The 24,745-nt window shown below is 31.5% G+C and overlaps 1 protein-coding gene across 1 annotated transcript; it reads left to right on the top strand.

Moving 5' to 3' along the window:
• The first annotated feature begins 5 nt into the window (after nt 1-5).
• On the top strand, nt 6-14,274 carry LOC134273722 (putative uncharacterized protein DDB_G0284213). The gene is made up of 19 exons (XM_062755925.1): nt 6-113; nt 470-575; nt 786-822; nt 5,393-5,469; nt 5,619-5,674; nt 5,951-6,007; nt 6,219-6,286; nt 7,585-7,624; nt 8,005-8,121; nt 8,302-8,378; nt 8,469-8,628; nt 8,943-9,014; nt 9,569-9,644; nt 9,818-9,855; nt 10,112-10,215; nt 10,342-10,432; nt 11,062-11,269; nt 12,911-12,980; nt 13,350-14,274. Exons 1-19 carry the CDS (start codon nt 63-65, stop codon nt 13,408-13,410), a joined length of 1,566 nt encoding a protein of 521 aa, XP_062611909.1. The 5' UTR covers nt 6-62; the 3' UTR covers nt 13,411-14,274.
• Nucleotides 14,275-24,745: the final 10,471 nt, after the last annotated feature.

Raw genomic sequence — 24,745 nt, 5'->3', positions numbered from 1 at the left:
AAAGTCCGAGATAATCCGAAAGAATTCACAAAATCCAGAAAATGACTGTCACATGAAGAAAGATGACAGACGTCGATGAGCTTGACGTAAACCCTCTCTTCAGGGCTTTACAGGTTTGTATTCTTCAAAGTATTTATTTCATAGCTAATTAACGTGATGTAATTTAATTGTTTTTAATGACAATTTTGAAAATCAAGTGACAATGCTGTCAAGTGAAAAATCACTCAGAGAACCTCCCTTAGCCTTGACTCAAAAGCACTGTAGTCCTACAAGATAGCATTCCTGAGGTAAACGTATACATTTATAATTCAAAGCCCAAGAACCTGTGTTCATGACAGGTGATATGGTCTTTAACAACAATAAACTGTTAAATGTGTGTAATCTGTCAATATTTTTAGATTAATTTTAGAAATTTAGTTGCATCTTCAGTTTTTGTATGTCTATTATAATTATCCACTTTTTTTTTCAGAAAAAGTACCAAGATTTATATGATATAGCTCAGGATAATTGTTATATTGTCTGCATACCACAAACCTCATCTTTGGTAAATGTTACAGTTACAAGGAAACTTATTGGTATGTTAAACAATGTTACAGTATTATTTCCCATATCTGTAATTGATTCAATAAAAAAATCAAATTATATGGAAGAAATCATAGAGCACATAGTTTGAAACTACCTAGCTCTCCCTTATTATTAGTATACTCAGTTTGGTATTTAAACAATCATACATATCCCAGCTGGCAGTTATCTTGTATTTTAAGTAAAAATGCTGTATTTTTCAGCAACACATATACTAAAGCCTTCACCTTACTTCAAAAGGTAAGCATACAAATTTATTGTAACTGTTTATTCAATTATTTTACCTTTGTAAATTACAGTACATGTACTGCTGTGGAAAGAGATATCATATTGTTCAGTCCAGTCCAATACAAAAATTCGTAATATTACGAAAAAACATAAGATTACGAGAAAGCGTAATATTACAAGTTATCGTAATATAAAACTTATATTACAATTTTTCGTAATGTAGTTAAATTACGAATACGCGTAATATAGCAGATGTAAGAGACTATATTACGAGTTTTCGTAATCCAAGACAAATTGCAAGAAATTTTTTCGTAATATTACGAATTTTCGTATTGGACTGGACTGTTGTTCTTTACTTGCATATAGGGTCATGCCAAATAAAATTCTAATTTAAACCCATTCTAACAATATATCATGATATATACTCCACATTTCTTGAATATTTATCGACCTAATCTTTGATCAAAGGCAAGTAAAATTTTAAAATCGGCAAGGCAGTTTGATAGAAAAATACTTACAGGTAACTATTTTATTATATCACAGCCAAAAATTTTGACATTCAAACTGGGTTCCACATTGATTGAATTCTTTGTAAAGTATACCTTTAAGATAAATTAGATAAAATTAAAAAAGCATAATTGCTAATACAGTAAAACTCATTTAGTATGAACTCGGACATTTCGCATTCACGGATGTAGCAAAGTTATCTAGGATTCCCAGCTATATAGTTTTAACGAATTCCTTATATGGACATAACAAATTACGGATATAGTGAAGTAATTTCATAGGTCCCAGTGACTTCATTATAACCGAGTTTTACTGTATGGTAATTAATTAGGGATGTCAAAATTGTCAATAATTGATATTCGAATATTCGATAGGAGTATTCAAATATATTCGAATATTCGATAAAATAAATAAATTTTGCATTATAAAATATATATTTTCACTGTCCAGTCAACCAGTATAGGTTTTATGTAATTATTTTGGAATAAAATTTCAAGTAGAGTTTTGTAATTGCAAAGTAATTATATTTTTAAAATTTTCCAGAATATATGAAGAGTATATATACATCCAAAATGTAATAAAAGATTGTTTTTGAACATTCAAAATATTCTTTAGTATGTTCCAGATTAGTTGATCGTATTACAATGTACCAAAGTCTACACTAATTACTCCTACAAATTTATACCTCGCTAAAAAATTATCTACTGAAGAACAATTAAATTCAATTAGTTTTAGCTAATTAATTTCCTGATAATCATTTTAACGATATATGCATAAACTTGGGATCAATGTGTTTTCTGTACAGCTGTGTCCTTAAACAATACAAACTGATTGCAAGTACTTTGCACTGTTATACCAATAATTAAATGATCAGAGAATAATTTATTCTAATAGTTACACTCTTCACACTTTTAAAGTAACCCAACAGGAGTGTCTTTTAATTTCTTTTTTTAATCAAATATTATTCCTAGTCTACGGTACGAATTTGGTTCAATTTTGATATAAAACTTGCAAGATTTATTCTCTGTTAAATGCTTGTATACTTTACAACCGTATCATATATTTATATTCGAATATTAACTCATCGAATGAATATTCGAATATTTTCGTTGACATCCCCATAATTAATATATTCATATTGTATTTAATAACATGATTAAGAACATACATTTTTATCAGTCAAGGGCATCATGGAAACAAGTTATTTTTGAAATAATTTGTTTCAGTTATTAAATGTCTACATTTTGGGTTATCTTCCCCTGATTATGCTTTTCCTCAGTAACCTATTCCTGTTATTGATACTTTACTACTCATTATTGTAAACCTAGTGGCATCTGAATAGCTTTATTCTTGCTGTGCTTGGGTTATTAAGTAGAAGGAAAACGTTCATGACAGTAAAAGTAATCTAGCTTTAAGATTTAACACATTGAAATCCAACAAATTATAACTTATTTCTGTTATTTCATCATTAACCCACCTCACTTTAAAACTCTTGCACAAAAATCTACAGCTTTGCACAAAAAATATAAGACATGGAGATTGTACAATAATATTCATAGATTTTAGGAAAATTAGTCTCATTGTTGGCAAAATTGGCGTAAGATGTGTAATTGACCTCTGAAATGTTAATAAAATGGAATTAATTTTCCTTGAAAAATGTCATGTTATTTTTGTAATATCATCATATCTGCTCAGGAGATATTAGGTTTGTTGAGTCTATAAAAAGAAGTACATATATTTACATTTTTTATAGCCTTAAATCATCTTAAATCAGCAGCAAACTCAAAATATTAATGTTTTTTGGCAAAGCTGATAGGCATTCTACTTTTAAGCATTAACTCAAACAAGTTACTTTTTAGCTCTACTGGTCAGAGACCAGAAGAGCTTATGCGATAGTAATTTGCTTTTTCAAAATGCTACTCCTCCTACAGTTTTGGTCTAATTTCAATATAACTTAGCACACAAGTAGACTACACTAAGATACATAATTCTGTGTATCGGTTTTTGATTTCGATGAACGATGTTGCCGTGGTTACTAAAAATAGAAATTTCCGTGAAATTCTTTCAAAATGCTACTCCTCCTACAGTTTTGGTCTGATTTCAGTATAACTTGGCACACAAGTAGACTACACTAAGATACATAATTCTGTGTATCGGTTTTTGATTTCGATGAACGGTGTTGCCGTGGTTACTAAAAATAGAAATTTCCGTAAAATTGTTTCAGAATGCTACTCCTCCTACAGTTTTGACTGATTTCAGTATAAGTAAACAAGTAGAATACACTAAGATACATAATTCTGTGTATCGGTTTTTGATTTCGATGAACGGTGTTGCCGTGGTTACTAAAAATAGAAATTTCTGTGAAATTCTTTCAAAATGCTACTCCTCCTACAGTTTTGGTCTGATTTCAGTATAACTTGGCACACAAGTAGACTACACTAAGATACATAATTCTGTGTATCGGTTTTTGATTTCGATGAACATGTTGCCGAAAAATAGATTTCTGTAAAATTGTTTCAAAATGTACTCCTCCTACAGTTTGGGTCTATTTCAATATAACTTGGCACACAAGTAGACTACACTAAGATACATGTGTATCGGTTTTTGATTTCGATGAACGGTGTTGCCGTGGTTACTAAAAATAGAAATTTCTATGAAATTCTTTCAAAATGCTACTCCTCCTACAGTTTTGGTCTGATTTCAATATAACTTGGCATACAAGTAGACTACACTTAGATACATAATTCTGTGTATCAGTTTTTGATTTCGATGAACGGTGTTGCCGTGGTTACTAAAAATAGAAATTTCAGTGAAATTCTTTCAAAATGCTACTCCTCCTACAGTGTTGGTCTGATTTCAATATAACTTGGCATACAAGTAGACTACACTAAGATACATAATTCTGTGTATCAGTTTTTGATTTCGATGAACGGTGTTGCCGTGGTTACTAAAAATAGAAATTTCCGTGAAATTATTTCAAAATACTACTCCTTCTACATTTTTGGTCTGATTTCAATATAACTTAGCACACAAGTAGACTTCACTAAGATACATAATTCTGTGTATCGGTTTTTGATTTCGATGAACGGTGTTGCCGTGGTTACTAAAAATAGAAATTTCTATGAAATTCTTTCAAAATGCTAACAGTTTTGGTCTGAAATATAACTTGGCATACAAGTAAAAATACATGATTCTGTGTATCAGTTTTTGATTTCGATGAACGGTGTTGCCGTTGTTATTTCTGTGAAATTCTTTCAAAATGCTACTCCTCCTACAGTTTTGGTCTGATTTCAATATAACTTGGCACACAAGTAGACTTCACTAAGATACATAATTCTGTGTATCAGTTTTTGATTTCGATGAACGGTGTTGCCATGGTAACTAAAAATAGAAATTTCTGTTAAAAACTCTCAAAATGCTACTCCTCCTGCAGATTAAGTCTGATTATAATATAATGTGGCATGCAAATAGACTATACTAAGAACATAAAGGGACTTAATCAAGGATCATTATTCTTTTTATTGCTGTGGTAAAGTTTCAATTCCCAACTGCTTAAGAACTTTTCTTTTCCTTTGCTATAAGTACAAACCAGTAGAGCTTCAGTCTCGACAGAGACTTCTGGTTTGTTTAGTAATAAATAAGTGTAGTAACCTAAACAAGTTATTTTAAAAAATAACTTGATTCCATCATGCCCCTGACTGTTTATATGTAGGCTTTAGAATATTCTTTCTTCTTTATAAATTAAAGATGAATGAATTAATATTTTTCCTGATCTTCATATGCCATTTCAAATTGCATGATTAGATATTTACAAAATTTCTATTTGCTCATACTCTGAAATTTTTAATGCATATTAATAAAAAATATGTAGCTAATGTTATTATTTACACCTGAATGGCAATTCGCTGTTGGTGTAATAAAGTACATCTTTATTGTATAGTCTGACAACATGTTTTGTTCTCCCTAAGCCACAGACAGGGAAATGATTGTAATTAAATGTGCTATTGTCCTAATTATTCTAATAGACAGTGGCTAGTATAACTGATTTCTGATGTATATTTCACTTTACCTGCAGTCAGTACCAGACACTGGATTCTCCAGATAAAGTTGTACAGTTAGAAGTCAATGGGAAGGAGTTTCGAACTGTTGAAGGTTTACAGCAGTACTTCATCTCTAAAAAAAAAAATAAAAATATGTAATCTGTTATCAAAGATTTCAGAAATTTTAATAATTAAGTTAAAAAAATATGTTTATTTATAATATAGAATTGAATTATGATTCCTTTTTTTATGCTTTGGCAGGGTTCTCAGATGACCACTCGGTGAAGATTTTAAATGAAGAACTGGGGTATAATAAGGTGTGTATACAGATACAATATTGTAGAACTCTTCAAATGATGAGTAAGCAGCGGATGATCAAGTTGTAAATGAAGAGCACATATTGAGTGAATGCAGAGAGTAACAAAAATAGAATGCAGTTATAGATGGGCATGGAATATATAGCCAATAAGGAATATATTTTGTTTATATATCAACAAAACTTGGAGAGGGGGTCGTAGAACAACCAGTATGTAGTTAATTTGGATATATGGTTGCATTTATACATGCCTAACAAATATTCAATATTATTGTAGGATTATAAAGCATACAAAATCCTGATTTTAGAATGTCCTTTGGATCCATCTTTAAAGGTACAGTAAAACACATCTTAAAAGATTTCAATAACTTAAAAGAAGCAAGCACTGAATTATCAAAGAAAAAACAAAAGTGTTTTGTTTCTGTGTAAATATTTATTATGTTGCAAGATTTTAAAAAAGAATGATCTTGATAATGTGAATAATTATATGATTATAAGTATTAGGCATTAATAGGAAAATGAAGTTGTTTTTTGATATGTTTAAGGTTTATAAAACTGAAAGTAAGCTGCAGGCAGCAACAGATGGCATACCTGGATACTCCACATACACAGAGTGAGTGAAGGAACATAGCTTTCTAATGTTTTCAATTATTATGCCCTTCTTCAAAGATGCGGGGGCATATTCTTTGCAGCTGTCTGTAGGTCTGTCTGTCAGGCAACCTCTGTGAAGCAAATGAATGGAAACTGATAGTGTACCACCATCATTTTCCGTTCATTTTCTTCGCAAAGGTTGCACATATTGAAATGAAATGAGGTTTACAGATTTATCATAAGAATATCTAGGTCATGTTTTGTTTTGGGTACAATCAGGCCATTTGGGACAGAGTTATGCCCCTTGGACTTAGAAAAATTTCAATCATTTGCATTTTCCATTTATTTTCTTTGCAGAGGTTGCACATATTGAAATGAAATTTGGTATTCAGATTATTCATAAGAATATCTAAGTCAAGTTCTGTTTTGAAAACAACCTGGCCATTTATACCCCTTGGACTTAGAAAAATTCCAATTATTTGATGGAGGGGGGCATAAGTGTTTTACAAACATCTCCTGTTTTGTATAACTTGTACATTATACATTATTCTGCTTGAAATCTACTTTAGAAAAATTGGGTTTCATACCCTTTAATCCTCAGTGTCCAGGGGGCAGGGGGGGGGGACAGATCAGTGGTCCTAGATTTTCTGGGTCACCTTTAATTCGACTTGTATAATAACCATGTCAATGTTTACATTCACTGTATATCTTTATATTTACATTCGCTGTGTTTTTCTACAAAGCCAACTGTTAAATTGATTTGAAAGTCAATTTTATGTATACTCACTCATAGAAATATACATGGAGAAACGTGCGCTAACGTGTCGTCATAATAAGGCTACAGCGACATTAATAAAAGTATATCAATATAGGGCAGCAAGAAATTCAAATATTGAGTATATTTTTGGTGCTTTCAAACATGTAAATATATTATAAGGAATGATTTTTAAGTTTTGTGTGAGTTATTGTTGTGTGAATCACACAGACTTGCACGTAGGGATATTTTTCATTAAGCGCTAGCCCCTAGGGTGCTTCATGAAATATGCCAACGTGACAAGTCTGTGTGATTCACACACAAATAACTCACAAAACTTAAAAACATTCCTTAAATGAATTACCAATGAAGTAATGACCCCTAGATCTAGAAATAATTAGAATTTCTCACAGAATAAAAATGATTCCACTGTAGATTTGGAAGAAGGAAATTTATAAGATACAGTACTTGTCAAATTATGACATATTTATCAAAAAAGGGAAGATTGACTTTAAAATGATTTTGAGAAAGTTGACATCATTTTAACTTCTTTTTCTTTTAAACAGATCCTGTAATTTCTTAATATCTCATGCTGAGTACAGAATGGTAGGTTCATATACATTCTTAATACTGTTGAATTAATGTTACATATTTATTAAGTTTCACATATATGTACAAACAGTAAAACTTTAGTATTTGAATACCATTATCTCAAATACCAGAGATATGGCAAGTAATCTGAAAATCTCCACCACTCCTTATTTGAGTATTTTACCTTGGTATCTGAAATCTGTACCTATCTAATTTTTTTTCTTAGTTTGGGATTGAAAGGTTTGAAAGTATACATTTACCAGTATTTTAATGCATAATTCATATATTTGATTTTGAAACAGCTGTAAGCATCAAACAATTTGTGTACTACTTTGATTGTTCCTTGTGATTCACAAATTGAAAAAAATTTCAAAAAAAATAAAATATTTTTTAAGGTTTTGCGTCAGTTGGACGAGAGTTTGAAGCAGTTTAATGCTAACTACATGATACTTAAAGACTACCTCTTAGAAGCACAAAACAAGCTCAAGTCCCTGTGTCAACAAGTAGCCAGGGTAACAATCATACTTGTGTATTTAAATGTCTGGTTTGACCCTCTGTTAAAATTTTGAGTCATTTACTGTATTAAACTTGAAAAGGAATACCAAATAAAATTAACTTTCTTTTGAGTGGAAACTGTTTTGAGAAAAAAAAACACTTGTATATGATTTTTTAGCAGAGTTTGTATCTTCCAGGATTGTCTAAAATGTTCAAAGTTTGAAAAAGAGCAGGATCCAAAATTCAGAGAAACCATAGATTTTTGTGTTGAAAGGTAGGCACTTACCCCTTTTCTCTTCTTGGTTCATTGATGATTCCGTGATTAAGGGCTCTGAAATAATAATTTTTTGTTTGAATTTTGAAGCTATGTAATGGGAGCAGTCCACAAAAAGGTGTTTTCTGTCATCAAGGAAACACATGAGGAGGAGGATAGATTACTTTTTGCAAAATGTAAACAACTGCGCAATGTAACAGCGGAACAGCTAGGGGTTAATAAGAAAATCGCTTGTCCTCTTCCACAAGCTGTAAGTATTTATTTCAGTTAGATATGCAGGACAAAAGATCTTATTAAACTGAATTACAAATAAATGTATCCAAAAAAAATTATATTCATTAACTGTGCAGCATGATAGGTTCCAAGAAATAATTCCAAAGTAACTAAAGTTTGTAAAATGTTGTCATTGGTAAAATTTACCTATCAAATATTAGTGTGATTTTGCATATTAGGAATTGATACTTGTGTACATACATGTAGATCAAGATTCTTGTAAATAAGCTCAATATATATTGATTATTTAACATACTACATGTATTATATTGTCTTGTATTTTAACCAAAGGTTGTAGAATTGGCAAATCTGGATGGCCTAAGGACTCCTCTAGAGAAATTATTCTGCTTGAAATCGACAGTGGTAAGTTACCATCATAGTTAATTAGAATTCTCTTAGATAGGATTTTAAGGTGCTTAAACACAGATTTGAAGTTCATATTTTCTCAATTTTCTGGTATAAAATCAAGACTTTTATGTTGCAATAGCATTTCACACTGAAATATAATCAAAATCTTATTTCATATTGGAGTTATGGAAACTTTGAATTTCTGGACGGGTTTGATTGCACTTTCACAAATTTTGATTTAAGAGAAGTGGCAATTTTGTTGTGTATTAATGAAAAATTATTAAAACTATAATCCAGAAAATTCAGAGTAGAAATGTTTGAAAGCAAAACCCACTCACAGTATATTGGCAGTCCGTGCTTAGTGGTTTGTGCAGACTTTAACAATTGAACACACCTGGTGAATCATAAACATTAACAAATAACAGATAACAGTGTGTCCAATTGACTAAACTCTGTACACAACACTGAGCACAGACTTATGGAACTAGTGAGGGGGTTTTGTTTTGGAACTTTTCCACTCTGAATTTTCTGGATTAACTGATTAAACTCATATTATACTGTACATTTAGGACAATGCCAGTCAGACTATACAGAGTTATTTAGAAGAGAATCGTGTACCCCCAGTGTCTGTCGCAGTGGAAGATAGTAAGATCTTTACAGAAATACTTTTTAAGAATTTTTTTTCACAGTGGATAAATGAAATAAGAGTTTACAAAAACAGAATGTTACTGAAAAGCTGGCAAATAAATGATTCTACATTTATGCAGATAAAAAAATTAGCTGACATTAAATAATGTTACTGAATTTCCTAATTGTAGGCTACTGTCTGACATCTGATGATCTCATCCCTATCTTAGTAAGTACCTCTTTGTTTGATTCTTTTCTCTTTGTCTGTAAATGTTTTTAGATTTAAGAAAAATATTATTTGGACTTATTATTCATAAAAGTGAAAGCATTTCATACAGAGATGCAGAAATTTCCATATGTTAAACAACATTCAAGACATTGAACTTGATTGGACAAAAGCTTTCTTTTAAAGTTTAATAATTAAATATTAAATAAATTTTTAAGTATCTAGTGTAATGAGTACTGCTTTGACCTGGTACTTGTAGGTGACTGTGATAGCTCAGGCTCAGTGTCGACATTTTGCCAGTAACATTAGCTATATAGAGTCATTCCACTGGGCCTCAGAGGCCAATGACAGAGGCAACCTTAGGTAGGTGGTAAAAGTAGGTCACCTGAGTCCCTACAAGTAATAGGATAGAATCCACTGGGATTTTTTTTCTGATAAAAATGCCATTAATAAGACCAATTTTTGAAGTGATTTGAAATGACTTTTCAGCTACTGTTTGGTGACGTTTAAGGCAGCTGTGGAATATATGAAGAACACGTCCTTTGATGAGTTGGAGAGGAGACCCAGCCTGAAGAGAGAGGTCCGTAGCTCACCAGTCACACTGGGAGACTAGAGGAATTAATTCAATAATAAGGCTTCTGGATAAGGCTTCATTGATTATATTTTGAAAAAGAACTAAATGTTCATAGTGTATGTACCATTTTGTCTTGTAAGCAAGACTTCATGCATGGTAATGAGGTGTTTCTAAATATGCTAGAATTTTTAGACTTGTGACCTTGAAGTTTCACCTACTCCTCAAAAAATAATCATTGGTTGTAACTTTTGAATGAAAAAAATCTTGAACATTACCTCTGACAACAACCTTCAAGAAGAACTTTTTATTTTTACTTTATGACCTTGACCTATAAGTTTGATCTACTCAACAAAAATTAACTTAAGTCATACATTTTTCAACACTTTTGTGCAGTTTTGAGAAGTTTTAATCTTTACTTTTATGAATTCAAAAATGTACATTTTTTTTGTTTGATGGACAAGACGATTGTACACACTAACAAGATGTTACAACATGTAATAAATAATTGCATGCCAATCACTAAGACAAAGTAAAAAGAGTTCTTTGAAATTGTGTACAGACGTTTACAATACAAATGTGCCTTGGATGGTGCATTCATGTCAAAGGGACATATTTGTAAGGGTTTAAATTTGCAGATAAGCCTGGAGGAGTTGAGGAGAGTGACCACCGGTTCGTTTTCCGGAGACCCTGACTGTGCTGTAAGCAGCGCCAGCCTGAGACAGTCTGGTGTCAACCATTACGACCGGCAACTGGAGAGAATCTCACAGATGTTGAACGAATCCCACGAAGAGCTCAGGAAGTCAGAGAAAACCAACACGTATCTAAAGCAAAGTATTTTTGGAGGTATTGGATTTTGTTCCAAGAATTTTTGATGATTTTGATTGCATCAGAGGGTAAAGAAGAAAACTAAGATATTTAAGTCAGGATGATGTTGCAACGAGGTTAACGAGATTATAATAAAAATGTACAGGACAGTGTGAAATGATAAATTTGAATCGTTAATGTATTTTATTGACTTGATAAACACATACATGAACGTTTTTGATGTTTGTGATTCACACAGACTTGCATGTAAACATTTTCTTCATTGAGCATGCTAGCAATTACCTGACATAAACCTATGGTATATGACAATTCTGTGTGTTTTACACATCAGTAACACTCACAAACCAAAAAAGAACATTCCTTAAGTATTTAAATTGTCCTACATGTATGTTGTTATCAGTAATGACTACCAGGTAAAATTATATTTCAAAGCAATTAATGAAGCAGTTAGAATTTGTTTTTTCTCAGATATACGAGGGGTTATCAAAAAGTTCGTGGACTGAGGCTATAAAATTGGTACTATGTAGTCTGTGCTTTCAAAATTTATATGGAACATAAAACAACAAAAAATAAAGAAATGTTGAAAATTTTAGCTTGATATGTGCATTATTTTCTAAATTATTTTAAAATGAAAACGACAATATGTGATCACCCGGCGCTGTCGTCGTTTATTTTCATGACGTCCGATAACGTCATTGTTTTTTTCATTGTCTGCTTCTTCTACCTCGTACACTTTCTTGATGAGAAACCCTGGGGCTGAGTAAGGACTTAAACCCGCCTTGTTTATATGACTTTACAATGTCATGAACAGTGGCCTTCAATGAATGTAATATTCCAAATGGATTAATACATTGGGAGAGATCCACACTTGATTGTGCCAGCATATTTTGCTTTTGGGAGTTCAATATCTACAACGCATGATTAACGTCATTTTTTGACGTGATTGATTTTTCACACCTTGACTGCACATCGACATTAACTGTGTATCCCTTTTCTCTCTGAATCTATTTTGACATTAAAAGACAAGTACTCTTGATGCATTTTATTTCTCTGTAGCCAGTTTCAACATATTTTAGGTCTAACCAGTTTTTTTCAGGGGCAAAACTTTATAGAATGTTGAAAACGGGAGCCCCTCCCCCTTTTGACGTCATTTTTAAGGCCTCATTTGTTTGGACATTCCGTGTAAAATTTGCGATAAAATTTCATAGAACTTCCAGAATGAAGTGAAAATTTCGTATTTTATGGAACAATTGTGTCCAGACACGTACCTGAATTAACGGGATTTTTGGATGTCAAATGTTCATATCAAAATAGTTTTTCTCAGTTACACATAGGTCGCAAAAACGTCGTGTTCGAGGTTGCGCCGCCTGGACATACCATTGCTTACAAAAACATCACTAATTTATTAAAAAATAAAATTTATGATTTATGGTTTATTCTTTAGATAGAAAAGATGATGCTTACTAGATATTTTAAGATTCATTGATGTGCTTAAAGCAGTTTTAATTTTATGACGCTAGTCCACGAACTTTTTGATAACCCCTCGTACAATTACTTGTACCTTTGATAACTGCGATTTTTTGCTTCAATAAAGAATCTAAAATTGTCACTATAGAATTCATTGTACTGTATTTAGTGTATTGAAATGTATTTTTATAGAGAGTTATCAAAGATCCCTGAAACCAGTTGACGATAGGAAAAGAAATGGAAAAGGAAAAGAAGAACTGGGGTATGTATATAGTGTATTGAACTTCCTCCTATATACATGTATATAGCTATTCAGATTGATTGAAAGTTACAATCAGTAAATAAATGCATTATGGTGGATACTAATTATTAATAAAATTAATATTGGCTGATAGTCTGGAGACTGTGTGAATGAAAAAAAAACATGAAAAAAAAAATTAGGAACCTATTTATAGACTGTTTTCCAGGTCTGAGGATGGAGCCAAAACCCTGGAAATTCATACATTTTTTTTAAACTCTACAGGAATGTCTTGTCAAAAGACCAATTATATGCTGATGATAAGAGATGATTATATTACATACACAGAATGTTAAACTTGAAGCTGTGTATTTTTATACATGTTATTTTCAGGGATTTTATCACCTCTCTACAGAACGACATGTTTGGAATGAGTTTTGGCAAGCAGAGTTGATGTCTGTTTCCACAGAGAACTGATGTTAGTCTGTGATACTGACCATTGATATTTTATAATTCATTTGTAAAAAATAAAAAACTAATGATTAACAGATTCATTAACAGCAATCGTCTACTTCATCAAGCTTTGTAACAATTATCTTATTTTTAGCAATTCCATAAGATAGCAAAGACCAATATTCTGTTAATTTTCTCCATAAATATTTGAGATTTTATTATCTTTTATGAAGAGCACTCATTTTGCTATGTTATATATATAGACCTGTTTTCTTATGTTTTTGTCCAGTCAATACATGCATATAATTATGATAAAATTAGTCTAATTATTTAATTATTTATTAATGTGAAGTATTGTCTTATTTATATTTAATATTGTGAGTCCATTGTTTGTTATACTTCCAGCAAATTTTTATTCAGGTAAAACTATTCATTCTTTTGATTACTGCTGTAATAGACAGTGTTTATATCACTGGGAATATTTCTTTCTTCAGACATATCACCAACTTCAGGTATAATTTCATGTTGCCTGAGTTATATTGTGACCTATTGCTATCTGTCAATCATACTTCTACCAAGAAGCCATATGATACTCAAGTGACTATCAAGATTTTATTGTTTCATACTTTTGTATAGCATTAAGTTAATTTGTTTTGTTTTGTTGTTGTTGACTTATTTATTGCATATGATATACACTCGTTCTTTTAATTAATCATATTTGTTCTTATATTCTATTTAAGTATAATGGAAAATATTTTGTTGACTAATTTATTGCATATATTATGCAGCATCCTTCATAATGTTATACATTGTTGACCAGTACATGTATTCTATTCAGATAAAAGTAGAATTTACCTCAAATTGTAACAGTTCGCTATGCTATTAAATTTTTTATTTTGAAATGGCTATATGAATTTCTACAAATTTTTAATTTGCTGGCAGAAATCATTATTTATAAACATACACGAACCAGTTCATGGTCTTACCCCTCTGGGACATTAATTTAATGCTTGGACGAAAACCATTAAAGTATTTAAATTTCAAGTAAACAAGTTCCTAAATTTAGCAATCCAACTGTTTGCAGCTTTGAAGCTTTAGATTTTTTAATTGATATGGAATTTTAGCTCACATTGACGAAGTCTAGATACGATTTTGCTATACCCCCATTCTTGGCCTCGGCATTGGCTTAGCATATGTGTTCTGGTTTAAGTTATTGGAGCAGGTCCATTCCCAAGTATTTACAAGCTTTACTTGGAAAACTTGCATGGATGTTGCACCTAAGGATGAACACTATCTGACTTGCTTGGCATGCTGGATCTGACCTACATTTTCCAGTTGAGTAACCAGGTTAAGTTTGTGGAGCAGGACCATTCCCAAGTAACCTCAAGCCCCATATGGACTTGACATGCATGAATGATGCATCTAAGAATACACTATACCAGATTTGCTACAGAAGCAGGACCTGACCTAAATTTCCAAAGGAAGGACGAGGTTAAAATTTGAGGAGCATGTAGGTCCATTCCAAAGTAACAGTAAACCTTACATTGTCAAAACTTGCATGGATGATGCATTAAGGGATGAACGCTACCCATTCTGTTTCTGGAGGCTTTGTGAATAAGGTCCCAGAACATTAAAAAAAAATGAGTGAATTGTAGCACGTGTTATCGAAATTAGTATGGCTTATGTATCTCCCGGGAATGGAAACTTGCTACAGATGCTGAATTTGTGCAATGTTTTCCAGATGAGCGAACAGGGTAATATTTTTGAAGTATATCTTTCATTTTATGGCCCGATTTGATTTAATTTGCATTGATGATGCGTCCAAGGATGAATATTTCCAGGTCTGCTTCATATTTTGGAGCTGATCAATTTCCTATTTTCGTAATGCCGCCGGTTGTGGCGTTTTCCTGGGACGTAAAATACGGGAAAAAAAACGTAAAAACGTCATTATTTGTAATGGATCCTTTCACAATAACTGCGTTACTCCTCTTTCGCAGGGCAAAATTATATACTTTGGTGCCGTTTAAGGAATCACTGTCTATTAAGTAGAATATGCCAGTGCATCAACGATAGTTGGAAAATTGGAAAAATTTGCAGAATTGGCGGAGCATAAATTATTCCACGTTTCAAGATATCGTTGATGTCCCTGACATACTCTACTAACTAAACAGTGATTCCTTATATTTCGATTTTTTTGTGAAATAAATTTGTTAATTTAAGATTTTATAAATGTAGACGAATAGATTTAAATTGAAACAGGCCTCTCATGTTAATTTAATTAGTCCCTGCCCACTGACATTAAACAACAATATTAGGCATCCATCAACTGTACACGGGCTTATTTCTCTCAGTTCATTCGATACGGAAGAGCAAGTTCTATACCTATGAACAATTTCTAAAAAGAGGTAAGCTATTGACAAACAGGTTGATAAATCAAGAATATCAGCAGTCTCTTTTAAAGTCATCATTTGTAAGTTCTATGGTCCTTACAATGACCTTGTCAGCGCATACAATTTATCATTAAAACTGACTAATTTCCTACTGATTTGATGGGCGAATTCAATCACTAAAGTAAAATCACTAGTCCCCTAATCTTCTATTTGGGAAGTCAAATTTTAAAATGCAGAATTTATACCTTTTTTTAAAATGTCAAACTGGGCCTGCTCTTGGCAAACAAAAAAAAATACTAAAGAGAGGGTTGGGTTTTTGATTGTATTAAATGCTAGCTGTATCAATGATAAATGTTGTTTCCTTGCTCCGGGACACTTTTGATCTAATTTCACTTTATATTTAATTTCACTGTATATTTATTGGGCACAAAAAGTTGTGCTTAGTTCTGGATTAGTTCTTCCAAATTCTTACCTCAATCGCAAAAAGATACATTTAAAACAAGCTAATTCAGAGAATTCGTGTCCCCCGCTTAGGGAAGAAGTCGGCTCCCCCAGACTGAATTTGTAGAATTATTAAATGTATACATGTATACTGATAAAATACATGTATGTTATGCATCCTTTATTATGCGTTTATCACACTGTAATGATGATTTTATAACACTTTCACATGAATACTATCATTTCACTTTATATTTAATTTGTTTGATTTATTTAGCATTAAACAGTTCTAATAGATAATATTTAAGTCCGGGCACAAAAAGTTGTTTTATACGCAATAACTCTCTCATGCCCCTGCGCTAAAAATAGCGACATGTAATACTATAAATACTAATAAAACAAACGGGGCGGGGCACTTTGAGAGGGGCGAGAGACGTCCTAGGGAGTTTTGGTATAAAATTACATTGCATAAGCTCAAAATCTTCTTGAAATTGCAAAAAGATACATTGTATAAATTTAAAAAAATTAGGGGTCCTTAGGCCACAGGGAGTTGTTATATAAAATTTCATTGCAATAGCTATGAACAGACAGAATTTGCTTAATATTTATGACCTTGACTCTCCTCAAAATCAATAGGGGTCTTGTTTAGTCCATAGGGAGTTGCTATGCTAAATTTCATCGCAAAAGCTCAAAGGGTTCTCGCGTGTGGACTGAAGTACTCTCATTATCTTGCAAACCAAAATTGCATTATAAATACTAGACGATATGTTTGATGATCTCAATTTCAGGACTAGGAGGGCTATTAAAAACAATTATAAGGAACGTTTTGTTGTGGAAACAGTGGCGCAATAAATAAACAGTTTTTCAATGGGTGACACTGTAGCTCTCCGGTCTGTGAAATTTTTTTTTTCGAAGAGCTACAGATCTGCAGCTACTGTATAATAAGACACAAATCAAAATATAATTTGAAGAGAAATGCGAGGTATTTTTCTCTTATGGTGACGGGTACTGAAGGATAACTATAATTCACTTTTTATACATCAAATAAGTTACAAAAAGCATTGTCGTGTTGGTCACTTATTTTTTTTCATTCCAGTGGTTTTCATTGGGGGTTCTCCAAGATTAAAATTTTTGTATATGCCAGTTACTTGGGGGTGAATTTCACATTTTTCTGGAGGACGTCATCTCGATTCAGTACTTTCAGTACTTTGATTTCCCTTTATTTCCCGATCATGGCAAGAGCACACAGCGGATGAGACCGGTCGGCAGGGGATGCTTACTCCTCCATGGTACCTGATCCAACCTCTGTTGTTTTGGAGGTTGTTTGCTTCACTCCTTTTGTGTAATGTTTAATGGACTTTTGAGCTTGAATAATCAACAACATAACATTACTAATTTCTTCAGATCTAGTTATTTTGAAATGATTTTATTTGAACACTTTAGTACGACACGGGAAAAATTCTGAACTTGTTCGACGACTGTACGAATTCAAATTCCAGCCACTGGAGTCGCTGAAATGATAGAGACTTGTTTACATCTGAGCTAAAATTTAAAGTGAGTTTTTCTGATCACCTTTTGTTAATCGTTTGTCTCTCCTTCTGTTCGTCTTTAAACTTTTCATATTTAATTTCAACTTCTTAATTCTCAAGCACCACTAAGTCAATTTAAAGAAAGTTAGTACATGTACAAAAAATAATCCCCCTTAGGTGAAGGGGAGTTAAATTTAGAAAAATGAAGGGCCAAATCCCCTTACAAGGGGAGCTAATCAAGAAAAATAAAAAAAAAAAATAGGGTGGGGGTGGGTAAAAATAATCTTCTCTAGAACCAATGGGCCAGAAAACTTGAAACTTTCTTGTAAGCATTTTTGGATATAGTGTAGAATTTTTATTCTTCAGATCATGACCCCTACGGGTAGGATGGATCTACAATATGAAATCAAAGTTTTACATTTATAAATATATTTAAAAAAATCTTTGAAAATCTTCTTCTCAAGAATAACAGGGCTTAAAAGCTGTAACTTGGGGGGGGGGGGGGGAGCATACTGGGGTAGTGTAGATTCTGAATTGTGCAAATCATGACCCCGGGGTAGTTGGGGTCACACTTCAAACAGTATATATCCTACTATCACACATTAAACGATATTCTAACACACAACTAATCACAAAACGCCTTCTTGAATTTAAAAACCATCCACGGTCAAACATCAACACCATCCGCGTCCATCAGACATCAAACACCATCCAACAAACAAAAGATATATCTCCTATGTGTATACATTGTAACAAAATAGAGAATGCAAAACATCTGATTTTTGAATGTGATAATGTGTCTAATATATGGAATACTATAAGCAGTTTTTTTATCATTTAAAATTCAATGGAAACATATTGTTGTTGGGTTTTTCCATGAAAATAATGATAAAACTTGATCTCTTAATTTACTTATTACGTATGTGGCATATAGAATCTATAAACATGAAATGTTATGTAGATTAGAGTCTTTAAGTGAAACTGAATATAATTTATACAATCATGTAAAAAAATCAATTTGTTTCTACACTTCTGTATTACGCTTTCTATTTGTTAACACTGAGCTAAGGATTTTTTGAAAATCTTTCAAAACTAATGTGAAAATTATATATTCTTGTATAAATACTACTGGGAAGGGACCTGTCTTCCCGTAGTGCTGTCAAAAAGGGGGGAGTAAATGGACTGTGAAACGTATTTGTGGCTCCCTCGGTTGACAGCTACACTGAAATTATATCTATCTTATTTCATAATGTATACTGTATAAATATATTTTTCAAATATAATTGTACTTTAATTTTTTTCTATATAATTTATAACATCCTGCGTGATGTCATAGGGACAACAATATCATTGTTTAGAAGGAGCTTAGTCAGGGCCCCATCCCTGGCAGTTGCCTTATTTTTTTTCTAGTAATGTTAGTTTATATGTTGTTATAGATTAGGTCTGGGAAATAAAATTGTTAAAAAAAAAAAAAAAAAAAAAAAGAATAACAGGGCTTAAAAGCTGTAACTTTGGGGGGGGGGGGCATACTGGGGTAGTGTAGATTCTGAATTGTGCAAATCATGACCCCGGGGTAGTTGGGGTCACACTTCAAACAGTATATATCCTACTATCACACATTAAACGATATTCTAACACACAACTAATCACAAAACGCCTTCTTGAATTTAAAAACCATCCACGGTCAAACATCAACACCATCCGCGTCCATCAGACATCAAACACCATCCAACAATCACACCCAAACACTATCCTATCATTTCACATCAAAAACTATTCCACCGTCACACATCAGACATCACTAGTCCATCACATATTAATAAACACCGCATTACTATCATACATCAAACATCGTCCTAACATCCCGCATCAAATACCGCCTTAGCTACAATCATGCACTCAATATCATACTTATATCACACACCAAACACTATCTTAGCTACCATCACACTCAACATCTTACTAACATCATTATTCTAGCATCACATATCGAATTCCATCCTGCCATCACATATTATAATCAATAGCCAAACATCCAACAATGAAATACAGTATTGTTCTTTCATCACACCAAACATAACTTTTCTGTCTTCACTCCACAAAAATTACCATTGTATTATAACCCCAAATCATCTTTCTTTCATCAGATTTCATCTGTCATCCAACCATTCAAGAAATATCATTAGTCTTGAAACTTCAAACACCAAAAGCAGAGGGGAACCTACTCTCGAGTCATATTCCCTCTACAAATTTAAAAGTAGATCCAGCAATGTTGAGAGCTGAAATTATTCGTTATAGACTCTGATGGTTGCCAAGTATAAGTCACGGAAAGAATTTAAATTCATATTTCAATACTGAAAGAAGTCTGTGACTTGTAAATTAAACATCCAGTACATGGACTAGTACAAATTTATGATCATGGGACATACATATATAGTTCTTATAAATCCAACTTGGAATAATTTTTTCTCAAAATAAAAAGAAAACAGATACTTGAAAGAAGATGATAATTCAAATTTATTGAAAGAAAATGACCAAAAGAATAACAACAATTGAACGTAGGTCTAAGACCTCTACAGATCATTATCTTATTCTATATCAATATAAAAGTGTATTTTATAACTCATCTCTTTTTATATGTTTTATTAAGCAGAGCAATTACGTATATATATGTATTTTCAAGTGAAATATTCCATTTCTTGGGATATGTTTTATTCTTTATATAATATATGAAATAAATTATGAATTTTAAACCAAAGTTACAATATATTAGGCCCAAAAATAGAGCTTATTTAATCATATATTTAAAAAATTCAAAACATTTTTAAACATAACCACTCCTGTGTAAAAGTTCTGTTATTTTGAAGGAAACATTTCATATAGCCTGAGAAACCACATTATACTCAACTTACTCATTCTTCTGAAATACTGAGTCTGAAATACAAGTAGTTATGCAAATATCTATAAATTTGTTAAGTTTGCAACAAAAGACAATTATAAGAATACAAATGATGATGGTGAATTTCATGGTCTCAAACTTATGTGACCTTATATGAGGATTTTTTACTAAAAACAAAAAAAAAATCTTGCAATTTTTGCATTTGCTAATATTTTTCTTAAATGAACCAATTGAAGAGAAAATATTCTGTATGAACTTACTTTTGGTCAGAGGTCATAGCGCGACCGAATCACACAACGAGATTATATTTTGCCTACATATTTCTGTCACGATACAACTGGTTTCGGGATATTTTTAAGGTAATAGCGATGAAAAAGATAAAATGATTGAAAGATATGGATAGTTGTCAATCAACAGAGGTACAATAGATCGTCTTTCGATGTGAAAAATGTATTGAATACTGTAATTATCCTAAAGCCGCACTTACCTGAATTTTTTTTGGAATTATGTAAACTAAAACAGGCGATACCACCGCTTTTCAGTTGTGTATGTGTGGTTTTTTTTTTTGAGTTCAAATATTTTTAAAACTAAGATTAGTCTCAGCAGCGATCATTGTTCTTTCATTTATAAACAGAGAATTCCTGAACTGAACTGTTCAATATGAATATAAAAATTCAAATCTTGGAGTGAAATGAACTTTCAAGACCAAACAAGTAGACCTTTGCGCGTCACAACAAAGCAATAAGACGACCCGGTCGTGTAATAAATGAGGTTTTACTAGAAATTTATTCTTCTCAAATGTAAATATAAGTAAGAAACAACAATGTTTAAAAGTTCACTGGGAAATGAACTCAATCGGTACGTAATCAAATCTACTGAGAAGCCCTTTTGGTTTTACAGCATTTGATCATGTGACCAACTAAGTTCATTTCCCAGAAAGCCTTTTAACATAATTGTTTATTTCTTAAGAAAACGTTTGTATGATCCAAACTTTTTGAACCTTTGATTTTAATGATTAGCATTCGCACCACTACTACTATTCTACTACAGGAGCAGGAATACGACTTGAAAGCAACCAAATTTTCAGAAAAGAGGAGTAATTTCATAAAATGATTCTTTACTCGAACGGACGATGGTTGAACCAAAATTTTGTTGTTCAATTGAAGGAAAAGGGGTTGGTCTGCATTTCGCCAAGTTTACTCCAGGACAGAACTGCACAGCAGAAGCTGTGTATGAATTTTTAAAGTACTTTCATTACAAAGTTTCTCAATACTGTTTATTATAGTTTATCAGAAAGGTACTTTGTGAATTGATAAATCAAGTAACGAAATACAAGTATTAATCAAGGGACAAACTACTAATTCTGTTTTCTTGTACCTTAAACTCCTACTTTGAATTTTTCCTTTAACATGACGTGTGTGATTGATACATCCTTGCACTTCCATAAATCAAACTTTATCCTTAATATTTGAGAAAAATCCGTGATTAATGATGGTTGCAGAGTTTAACATACTGAACACAAATTGTAAAAAGTAAACATTGACAATAGCAGAGCTCTAGTGCCGTGTTTACACAAAAACGTGTGTGTTCAATTTGTTAGACTCTGCACAAATCATTGAGCACAAAACATGCAAAATGACTAGTGAGTTGGTTGAGCATACACTGAGCAGATTAGACATTGTCAATAAGGGAATTGACGTTTCAGCTATTGCACTTGCGCGGGTTATGTATAATATTTTTATCTGCAACATATGCAACAACTATCCACTAGCTAACAACCTAAAGAAAGCATTGTGTTATGTTAATCAAAGAATTCTACAAATGGTCCGTGTAACACTTAACAATCCAAATATTTAAAATGATTTAGAGCTTTAGAATATTGATATATTAGTTGAAATTTCTAAATTTCAAAAACTCATACCGATTTGGTACATTGAAATTCAATATCTCAGTTCAAAAATCTAGTTTTTTAAAATTTCCAAACAGTTTTTAAAAATTTAATGTTTTATATTTTTACCTTAAATGTTCAAAACTCAAATTTCTAAAAACAATTTCTGTATTTTAAACATTTGGGTTTATAATTGACCGTTTGTTCAGAAAGTTTACGCTTAACTGTGCAAAGTTCAGTAACATATTTTGTCTTTTGAAGATTTAAAATCTACTTCAAACTTCTAAAGTCCAACTCTGAAACGTTATAGATTTTTATAAATTAGGAAATTTGATTTAAATGTTCTAATTTCAAACCAAAACACTTTGAGTTTTAGAATTTTACTTTAACTATCCAAAATATCAAATTTCAAAATCCGATTTTAATTTTGAATATCAGTTTAATATTCAAACTATCTAAAAGCTTTTATTCTTAAATAAAAGTGTTTTAAAATAGTTTAAAAATTCAAACCAGGTTTGGAATTTGATATTTTTGATATTTGAAGTAAATATCTAAAAACTCCAAGTCTTTTGGTTATTTTAATTTGAATGTTTGAATCAAAATCCTAAATTTCAAAAAATTTAAAACGTTTTGAAAGATTAGATTAGAAGTTTTAAGTAAATTTTGAAATATCAAAAGTCGTAAAACTATACCTAACTTTTGATTTGAATTTTGAATGTTTAAGGTAAAAATCTAAAAGCTTAAAAGTCTCTTTTGTGATCTAAAACGTTGTAAATATATACATATATACATTTTTTTTCTATATATATTTATATGTGGTGTTTGCATGCAATTCATTGTTTATCTCATATGTGATATCCTTTTTTCTGTGTTTGTCAATTTTCATTAATCACTGTAATAGTGGAAATAAAGAATGAATGAATGAATGGAAATTTGATAATTAGATTTTTAAACTAAAATACAAAATTTCAATATACCAAATCAGTTTGAGTTTTTGATGAAATTTTGGAAATATGAACTAATATATTAACATTCTGAAAAATTGAATTGTTAAGTCTTTCATGGAACTACGGATAACAATTATCTAATAAAAAAAGTTTCATTTTATTAAACAGAGAAATTCTAGTATTAAATTTTCAAGTAAAATACTAGTACACTTTTACAGTATCTTGTTTTATTATTCAAAAGAAAACTTGAATGGAAACATTGCATACATCCTTTAGGTGATGATTATAATACAACAAACAATACTAACTGAAAACGAGAAACATAGATAGACTAGAAACCTTACACTTACAAGCCGTTGTGTGTCTCCCCGAATTGACCTTCTCCAGTGTCCATAGCACATTTTAAATTGTTGTTTTTTGCATAAACAAATTCACCTTATGTTTATCAATATTAATGTGTAAATTTATGAATGAGTTTTAAAAAATCACAAAAAATAATTAAAAACTTAAGATCGACCCTTGTTTGGGGTCACATAATAATTATAGGCCAACGAGCGTAATCATGTATTCTGAGTTTTTCTTGATATGACTAATCCCAACTACGAGGGTCATTCAAAAAGTATGTAGACTTTTGTCCTAACTTTTTTTAATTAACGTCATATTTTATTTAAATTTAGTACACATATTTCAACAACAAATTCGAATAATTTGAGTTAAAGAATTGGAATATATTATAATATACTAAAAGGAAAAAGAAACGCAGGGTAAACTTTTGAGGTGAATTATATTTGTTTTTCTTAAAATACTTTTTAGTTTTCCTATCTACCTTTTAAAATCATCTTTCAAAAAGATATAACCAAATTCTCATATGATTTTGTCTTATTATTCATAAGTTATTGAAGCTCAGATGACGATACCCCCCAAAAGTGAAAATCGAAAACTCTCATTATCTTCAATGTCTATCTCGTGCATTTGTCAGAGTCTTATTTCTCCTTTGCATGGAATTTCATCAGAGTGATCTTTCAAATCCTGGCTATATTTAGCATGGGTAACCACGCAAAAAATAAATCAAACAGCGCGCGCATGCGCCAATGAGAGGAATACTACCGTAAATTGACTGGCTCAAAAAACCAAATTGCAGAATTGTTTTCTTTCAAATTTCGTATGAATGTAATGATTATAATCATCTACTCTATAAATGGCTGTTTTTGTGGTAGTAAGGTGGTGATTTAAGAGATGGCA

The sequence above is a fragment of the Saccostrea cucullata genome, unplaced genomic scaffold, assembly GCF_032062105.1.
Source record: "Saccostrea cucullata isolate Sc308-1 unplaced genomic scaffold, CSIRO_AGI_Scuc_v1 ctg387, whole genome shotgun sequence".
In the NCBI taxonomy this organism is placed as follows: domain Eukaryota; kingdom Metazoa; phylum Mollusca; class Bivalvia; order Ostreida; family Ostreidae; genus Saccostrea; species Saccostrea cuccullata.
This window is presented reverse-complemented; position numbering and strand designations above follow the sequence as displayed.